General features: G+C 45.9%; 1 protein-coding gene and 1 non-coding gene across 3 annotated transcripts in view; both read right to left on the bottom strand.

Annotated features, from left to right (window-relative positions):
- Nucleotides 1-3,751: 3,751 nt before the first annotated feature.
- TRNAT-AGU lies at nucleotides 3,752-3,825 on the bottom strand. The gene has a single exon. It is a non-coding gene; the product is annotated as a tRNA-Thr (tRNA).
- A 3,203-nt stretch (nucleotides 3,826-7,028) lies between these two features.
- Nucleotides 7,029-9,367, bottom strand: part of WDR88 (WD repeat domain 88) — a 31,279-nt gene continuing 28,940 nt past the window's right edge. For both annotated transcript variants that reach the window (XM_019535845.1, XM_019535846.1), the window contains exon 11: nucleotides 7,029-8,835. In XM_019535845.1, coding sequence (XP_019391390.1) covers nucleotides 8,698-8,835 — 138 coding nt within the window. In that variant the 3' untranslated portion in view covers nucleotides 7,029-8,697. The remainder of the gene's footprint in view (nucleotides 8,836-9,367) is intronic.

The raw sequence follows: 9,367 nt of genomic DNA, 5'->3' as shown, positions 1-9,367 counted from the left end.
TAGAACCATGTATGTCACAAGTATTTAAATGGTCTGGAGACAAAGGCTGACTCCTAAGTGATTCTTCAAATGAGTTACTTTCATTCCTTTCAAAGGCTATCCAACAAGAGTAAATTGGATGCTTATCTTGCTGGGATCCTATGACCCCAACTGACTTCCTGCCCCTTGGGCAGGGGGCTGGACTCGGTGATCTCCCGAGGTCCCTTCCAGCCCTGATGTCTATGAAATCTATGAAACATTTTGAAAGAAGCAAATGACACAAAGGGACTGACCTGACCATCTTCATACTGAAGTATTAGAAGAAGTGTTCAACTTCTCCTTCCAAAGAATGGCAGATGGACATCTCAGAAAAGGCAGGGGATACTCCAGTTCTGATACTGGCAACAGCTTGCAGCAGAGGAAGACATCTAGGCAGCTCTTCTTTCTCAAACTTCGTTTTTACTTTTTAACCAAACTAGTGCTGTGCCATCCTAGCTAGGTCATCGTGCCATTCCTGTAGACATACCATAAAAACATTTATTATTGATTTCAGTATGAAACAGCTTATAAGCTCATACCACCAATAATGGACCTACCAGGTTAACTGACCTGCCGGACTCACTTTCAGGTGGGAAATGTTCATAAGCACCTGATTTACACAATCAGTTCTTCCTAAGTAGCATTTTTCTACTCCAATACATCTGAGTTGTCTATCCCTACTGGAATAACAGGACAGAGTCTGACTAACTTACATAGATTTTATCCAACAGAGAGCAACCAATAAGCACCCCCCTCTTGTACACAAGACACAGATTTCATTACCTACAGTGGACATGAATATACATGAAATTAGTGTAATGCAATAAACTCTGGTGCGGGTTGTGCCAGAGTTTATTGCTCCCAGGCATAGCATTTATATGTGTGGCCAGGGCCGCAGCACGTTGAGCCACGGTGGCACAGCCACAGCTGGTAGGGGACCTGGAGAATCATCCTGCCAGCCCAGGGCTGCTCCTTCCCAGTTCAATATACCGTGGAGCCAGCTAGCCCCACACTGCAGCACCGTTGTGCCCCAGCCAGCTCTGATTGCTATCTGTACATGTGTTGCAGTGAAGTAAGTAAATAGTACTTGCATTGGGCAGTACTATCCTATGGCAGAATTAATTAGTTTACTCCAGCCTAATAGCACCGTTCACGGAGATGTGTGATGCTTTACCGCAGAGCAAAATAGGTAACTTCACAGTAAACATCTCATGTAGATGCCCACAGTGTGTTGAAAGTATTGCCTAACATTAAATATTCATGCTTATTCTATTAGTGCCTTGAAAAGACCACAGTACAGGCCACGGCAGTGGGGGGAAACCTTTTTGGCTGGTGTATCATGAATTAGGCCTGTACCCCACATCCCTCCCAAGTGCCACTCCAATGCCCCCTCCCAAGTGCCACTCCAATGCCCTTCCTCTGCCTGATCAGCTTCTCACCTTCCTGCTCCCTGCCCTATCTGCCACTCCGCTCTGTCCCCAATCTGCTGCATGCCACACACAGACTGCCCACGCTGCAGGATGGCCACCCCGGTCTAGACTAGAGTAACACAACTAATATTAACATTTTCCCATAGGCATATTTGTGAGCAGGGCTCCAGCACAGAGCTAACGCTGGAAAACCTTGTAACTTTATTCTTATCGTCCAGCGGGGTCATGAAACAGAAAAATGCTAAGGATGAGATGACCTTTTTCTCCACACCTCTGAATCTATTCTCCTAACCACTTCAGATCTGCAGGAGGCATGATAAAGGGGCTCACACCAGCTTCTTTTTTTTTAAGTTCTGTTACAACACGAATCAGTGAACAACTGTGCAGTGACTTGCACTGTCTCCTAGCATTGTTACATATTATGAGGCTTGTTCTTCCTACATACAAACTTTAGCAGGAAAAAAGCATCTATATATTGGATACTCCTAAGTACAATTTAAAGATTTGTCTGATGTTTTCAGTTTGCACGTAGGGTTTTGCTCCTTATCTATGGGCAATAGTCTTTATACAGCACTTTCCAAATAATGCAACTAAAACATCCCAGCCTGAAGATTTGAGAGTGCCCATGTCTACACAAACAGTTGTTACTGCACACTTATTTAGTACCTGCTTAACCGAGTACTAAATGACTATGTAGTAACCGTCATTACTGTGCAGTACTGTTGCCACACATTTTTTTAGACACTACTGCGCAGCAGCAACAATCTACTGCACAGTGACTCGTTACTACTGCGCTGTAGTGTCACCATCACGGTTCATGCCCAGCGATGCTATGGCGCCGTAGCAATGCACTGTAGTGCAGTAGCTCATCGTTACTGTGCTGTAGCATCGCATGTAGTAGATGCACCTGTTTTCCCATAAATTACACCCGTTTGTTCCACTTAGAGCCCTCCAAAGCCCTAGTGGGATTTATCTCCCCTTAGGGCACAATTGAAGGACTGCAGCCCAAAGACCTGATCCTGCAGATGCACAAATGAGTAATGCTACTCAGGTGAACAGTTGTATTGGGTTATAACTTTTTATGTGTCTAACATTATGTGTGCAAGCATCTGCAAGTCTTTAGTATTTATTTTACTACTTCACTCTGGGGGGACTATTCGCAGTACCATTTATAGGTTCTGGCCCTATACTTTAGAGTTTGGAACAAAATCTGCCCTCATTTATACTGATGTAAATCAGGAATAATACCACATCAATATAACTAAGACAGAATCTGACCCTTAACTTTTATATTTCTTTGGCCAGGTTAAGTGTTATATTTTGACGTTGTTTTGTCCTGAATTATTAACACTCAGTGTTGCTGACTACACAAACAACGTATTACTACTTTGCACTGGGAACAGACTGATTCCCATTCCCAGTTTTGATAGGCCTCAATCTCCTGATACTCAGCTTCTTTGCTTTGGCTAATTGTGTATCTGCTATACCTGAGAATTTCTTAGCTGCTCCTCTAGGCTGTGCTTAGCTTGCTGTGCCTAGTTTCCTGTAGTCAGAGACCTGAGGAAGAATGTTTCACATTTGAAAGCTGGTCACACTTCATCCCAACTACAGAGTTGGCCCAATAAAAAGAGGTCCTCCTTAAGCAATCCTTGCCCCATGCACAAATTATTTCTGAAATCCTTTGGTATGGGAAGCTGAATAAAAGGTCCCAAAGCTGAGCAGTAATGTAAATACTTTGCCATGATACATTTAGCAAATATTAAAGCAAACCACAGACAGAATAAATGAATTTCCCAGTGGCAAAGCTGGTGGAGAGCTGGGGAACAAAAGAGTTTCGAGCAGGGAATTTTCCTGGCTCTTGGTAAATAAAAATAAAATGTAAAAAAAACACCATCAAATGAAACTAGCAAATCATAGGTTTAAAACAAGAGGCTTCGGATGCACCGTGCAATTAAGGAGTCAAGCTCGTTGCCACCAGATGTGGTGGAAGCTAGCAGGAAGAAAAAAGGACTGGCCAGATCCTTGGAGTAAAGCTTAAATCCCCCTGGGGAAATCAAATCACCCCGTGGCACCCCGTGCACCCTCTGCTCCCTGGCCCTGCAGACAGAGACCCGTGGGGTGGCCCAGGGCAGTCCCCCGGCTGTCTGCCAGTGCTTGCAGCCCAGAAGCAGATGACAAAGCCCCAGCTTCCCTGCACCCTCCTGCCAGAGATAGCAGGGCCCTGCAGGCTGTTCGGAGCTACCTCGCCCAGTGGGACAAAAGCAGCCCGGCCCCGTGGCGGCAAAAGGCAGCCCAAGGCGCGCAGGCACCGCTGGGATTCGAACCCAGGATCTCCTGTTTACTAGACAGGCGCTTTAACCAACTAAGCCACGGCGCCGGCCGCTACACCGAGCCGCGGCGCGGCCCCAAGACACCGCGGGCGGCGGGAAGCGCGGCCCGTGTGCGCGGGTCGGGCAGCCCGAGCACAACGAGCCCCCGGACGAAGGCAGCTGAGGACACGGCACGCAAGGCCCCGGTGCAGCAGTTTCCTTCGGCCCAGAGCGTGCGCCTGAATCCTCAGCAGCTCCCTCCTCCACGGACAAGCGCGGCGCTGCCTGCGCACGGACTCCTGCAGCTCGCTGAGCTCCGGCAGCCGCAAATCTTCCTTTCTGCCAGAGCCGGGCCCATCCCGGCAGGCAAGTACCGGGCCGCCGCGGCTCCCTGCATCGCGCGGTCGCCACGTGGCGGGGATGTCGGGAGCCGGGCATGGCCCCCGCTCAGCACGCGTCCAAGGCCACACAAAGCCGCCAGCTGGATGCTGAGGTCGGGACCGGGGGTTCTGGCGCGACGGAGCGCTCCGCGAACGGGGCAAAGTTTGTCTCGACAGGATGGAAAACTTCCTTTGCCCAAGACAACACGAACTCCGCAAGACTCAAAACCTCCTTCCCTTCCAAGTGCAAGGCACATTTCTTTGACTCTATTTTCTCTAACATAAAATACACCCATGTATATCTATAGACAGATAGATCTACAGCTATATAGGCATAGGGGAGAAGGATTTGGAGTGAAGTATCTTGTCTAACACTGCCTCCACAGGACCTCCATCTAACCCAGGAGGTGCACAGCCCCACCGGGGAGACGCCTTGCTGGATCTGGTCTTGGCCACGGGCGACAACCTGGTGAGGGGGCTGCGGGTGCTCGACCACCTGGGCGACAGTGATCATCGCCTGCTGGGATTCACCGTCCAGCACAAGGTGGTGAAGGCCTGCAGCGAGGCAGCAGCCCTGGACTTCAGGAGGGCGGACTTCAATGAGGTAAGCAGATTAGTGGGTGAGACATTGAGGTCCTGGAGTGGGGGGGGGAGCCAGGTGTCCAAGAAGAGTGGTCGCTTCTTAAGGAGACGATACTCCAAGCCCAAAGGGAGGTAATCCCTACACGGATCAAAGGGCACAAAAGCCCCCAGGGCTCACCAAAAGCATCCAGGAATGTCTCCTAACTAAAAAGGAGGCTTACACCCAATGGAAGGGAGGGGCCACCACCAGGGGGTACTACACCTCGGTTGCTCGGGGCTGCAGGGGGGCGGTCAGGAAGGCCAAGGCGGAGGTGGAACTGGGACTAGCAACCTGGATCAAGGACAACAAGAAGTCCGTTATTAAATACATAGGAGGAAAAAAAAAGGACTGGATAACGTGGGGTCTCTGCAGGACATGCTAGGAAATCTGGTTGTCACACCAGACAGCAAAGCTAACCTATTTAATGACGTCTTTGCCTCCATTTTTCTGAGCAGGGACCAGGTCATCCCTCCCACTGGGACCCCCATAGGCCCCGTGGGAGGCGCACCCAGGCCTAGGGTCAATGAGGGCCTAGTCAGGGAACTTCTGGAGGGGCTGGTCGTATTTAAATTAGCAGGTCCTGACGATCTCCACCCCAGGGTGCTGAGGGAATTAGCAGAGGTCATTGCGGGACCCCTGGCACAGCTTTACGAGCACTTGTGGTACTCTGGTGTGGTGTCAGAGGACTGGGAAAGGGCCAACGTGGTCCCCATTTTCAAAAAAGGGAGGAAGGAGGACCCAGGAAACTGTAGGCCAGTCAGTCTTACCTCAATCCTGGGCAAGCTTTTTGAGAGAATTATCCTTGCGCATCTCCACAAGGGACCAGTAGGGAAGATTATGCCTAGGGGCAACCAACATGGGTTCATTAGAGGCAGGTCCTGTCAGACCAACCTGGTGGCCTTCTATGACCAGGTCGCAAAATCCTTGGACACGGGTGTCGCAGTGAAAAGTCTTTCTGGACTTTAGGGACTTTGACACTGTCTCTCACCCCAGTCTCATTAAAAAACTAGGGGACTGTGGCGTCGACACCTACACAGTCAGGTGGGTCACTAACTGGCTGGAGGGCCGCACCCAGAGAGTGGTGGTGGACGGGTCTTATTCGACCTGGAGGGATGTGGGCAGTGGGGTCTCCCAGGGCTTGGTCCTCAGGCCTGCACTGTTCAACATCTTCATCAGCCACTTGGATGAGGGGGTAAAAAGCACCCTGTGCAAATTCGCAGACAACACTAAGATGTGGGGAGAAGTGGGCACACCAGAAGGGAGCAATGAGCTGCAATCGGACCTAGACAGGTTACAGGGGTGGGTGGGCACATGAGAACAGGATGGGTTTCAGCACTGACAAGTACAAGGTGATGCACCTGGGGAGGAAGAACCAGCAGCATATCTACAGGCTGGGGAGCTCCCTTCTCGTCAGCGCAGAGGCAGAAAAGGATCTTGGAGTCATCATTGATGCCAAAATGAACGTGGGCTGACAGTATGGGGACGCAGTCAGGAAGGCCAACCGCACCTTGTCATGCATCCACAGATGCTTCTCGAGCAGGTCCAAGGAGGTGATCCTCCCCCTTTATGCGGCACTGGTCAGGCTGCAGTTGGAGAACTGCATCCAGTTCTGGGCACCGCACTTCTGGAGGGATGTGGACAACATGGAGAGGGTCCACAGCAAGGCCACCTGCATGATCTGTCCCTGGATCACTACCACAACAAGATACTTCACTGCACATCCTTTTCCTATATCTATCTATCTATCAATCTATATAGATCTATAGCTATATAGATATAGTGGAGAAGGATGTGCAGTGAAGTATCTTGTTGTGGTAGTGTTGTTTTTTAGGGTATTTTGTTTCATTTTGATATACATGCAGATATCAAAATGGCTTAGTTGCATCAACTAATGGCCCGGTGCTTAGTTGATACATACATATCTTTACGTATATCAAAATGAAACAAAATACCCTAAAAAAAACAACACTACCACAACAAGATACTTCACTGCACATCCTTCTCCCCTTGGGACAGGAGAAGAGAACAAACAACATCATGTGACATATTAGTCACAGATCAATGTTCCTGGGGAAAGCAGCTGGATACTGTAATGATGAGTACAGAGTATGCACCTTGATAGACCAGAAGCGGGTGAGACAACAGGACAGGCAGTGCCACTAACCCAACAGGAAATGGCTGTAGGTAGAAGCAGACACTTCTGAGAATAAGGGGGAATATGGCAGACAGTCCTCGGAAGCTCTTAAAGCCATGAAACAAGCATATGATTCAGTTCCTGAATTGCTTAATTTTATTATATGGTTAGGACTGTATTTTGCAAAATTCATCTCCAAACAGGCTGTTTATTCACAAGTACTAAATTGGCTGAAATCCCATTATGATGTAGTTGCAGAATTTCCTTTTCTCTTTATTCTTTGTCCTGTTTTAGAAAATCAATTCTGTTAAATAAGTAGCTATAATACACACTGGCTTAATAAAACTTGTATTTGCTACCCCAAAGAAAGAATGTTTGATTTATTTTTCTTATTTTGGGAACTAAAAATACCCTTTCAAAGAAAATTTCTAACCATTCATACCTGAATGTCACACTGTTCATGCACAAAAATCTCTCTACTTAGCAATTGGTCTCACTGTCTCAACTGAAAAACTTAAGAGCTTTGATTTCTTATCTGAAAGGGCCAAGAAGAACAAAAGGCATCGTGAGTTCTAATATAAAAGTACTACTTAATTAAACTAACCATTTTCAAATGTGTGGAAATTAGTCCAGAATTCCTATTCACATTTAAGACTACTTATTCCAACAAGAAAATGTGCATATACCATATTATATATTTTCAAAAAAACAAGTACACATCACACTGCATTTTCCTCAACCTTTTACAAAAACATAATGATATTTTAAAAGAAAAGGAAGAAAGTATTGAATCTTACTGCAACTTGTCACCTAATATTTTATGCAGTATTTTACCCAGTAAAGCTGGATGAAACATACCATAACCTCGGGATCAATTCGTAGGGTCAAAGTCAATGCCCACTGCTTGAAGGCACAATGAAAGACCATTTGCAAAGATCTTCCAAAGTACAATGAACAAAGCACAAGTATGTGTAATAAAATGGTCAAATATGGTGCAGACATGAGAAGAAGATGACCTGGGGATTCCAGCTGTTGTTTCAAAGGCTCCACAAGAAATACATTCAAAAAGGAAGAAATCTACATATGTATAATAGATTTCCCTTTGTTTCACAGCTTAATTACATTCCAAGCTGCTACGTGCTCCTTACTAAGGTAAAAGTTACGTTTTTTTCCTAATAAATTCCTCTTAAGAGGACTCAGTCTGACTACAAACTCATTCTTATATAACTGGTGAATAGGGGTGGTCTTTAGAATACTGGAAAGTGTTGGAATTGTTCTGTATGTGGCAAGAGCAGGTCTGTATTATACAGAATTTATAGAGAGCTGTCTTAGAACTTTTTAATGAAGGGTAAGGTGGTAATTTTCTAGTACAGGGCAGCATTAATTGTTTTCAGAAATTACGGTTTGATCTTGTCATGTTATATTAGGAAACTACTGCACACGTGATCAGTGAATCAAAAGTATTTTTTAATGTAAAGGTCAATGTACAGCACGGGTTTAAAGGAAGTTCTTAGGTTTCTGTGTGCATAAAATATATACAGGAGTGTTGGTTATAAGAGTGGTGGTCTAAGGACATAGGCAGACAAGGCTTTTTGGGTAAATGTGATAATTTTTGTTAGACCAACTAAATACACTAGTTGGAAAAATAGTAAGCTTAACATTTTTCCAACTATTTAGTTGGTCTAATGAAACATATACCTAAAGAATCTTGTCTGCCTAAAATACATACAGATATTCACAAATATGCACAGACATATGCTTAATATACCTCAGGTATTAACAAATAGACATTTCTGGGATGCATTTAGAGATCAGGAGAACATGTAGGTGGCAACGGCATGATATTTCTTGTTGGCATAGCCAGTCGACAGAATACACACTTTGTTACCACACCAGAATCATTGCATTGTAGGAGCGAGAAAGGCTTCTCACAGTCTTCACACTGATGTAAATGCAAAAAAAAAAGAAAAAAAAAAGGCTGTCAGTTAATTGATTACACATGACAGTCAAGTTCTATCAAGTTATATTCATGTACAAACCTGATTTCTGAGCTTCATGTGCTTTAACTCCAAGTGGAGCTCAGGCTTAGTCAGTCCTTGCACATAAAACTTTCTTAAATATGCATTTATCTTTTCTGTGGTTTGTAATATTGCATTAGCAAATAACATTATTTCTATAGCACTGGAAGTATGATGGGATTTTAGAAAACAAAGATTTCATAGATTTCATAGACATTAGGGCTGGAAGGGACCTCGGGAGATCATCGAGTCCAGCCCCCTGCCCAAAGGGCAGGAACTCAGCTGGGGTCATAGGATCCCAGCAAGATAAGCATCCAATTTACTCTTGAAGGTGTTCAATGTAGGTGCTTGAACCACCTCTGCTGGCAGACTGTTCCAGACCTTGTGGGCTCGCACAGTAAAGAAATTCTTCCTTATGTCCAGCCTGAAACGGTCTTGCAGGAGTTTGTGACCGTT

The sequence above is a fragment of the Crocodylus porosus genome, unplaced genomic scaffold (assembly GCF_001723895.1).
Source record: "Crocodylus porosus isolate Cpor-Errol unplaced genomic scaffold, CroPor_comp1, whole genome shotgun sequence".
Lineage (NCBI taxonomy): Eukaryota > Metazoa > Chordata > Crocodylia > Crocodylidae > Crocodylus > Crocodylus porosus.
The sequence above is the reverse complement of the archived record's forward strand: the minus strand, read 5'-3'. Positions and strand labels throughout refer to the sequence as shown.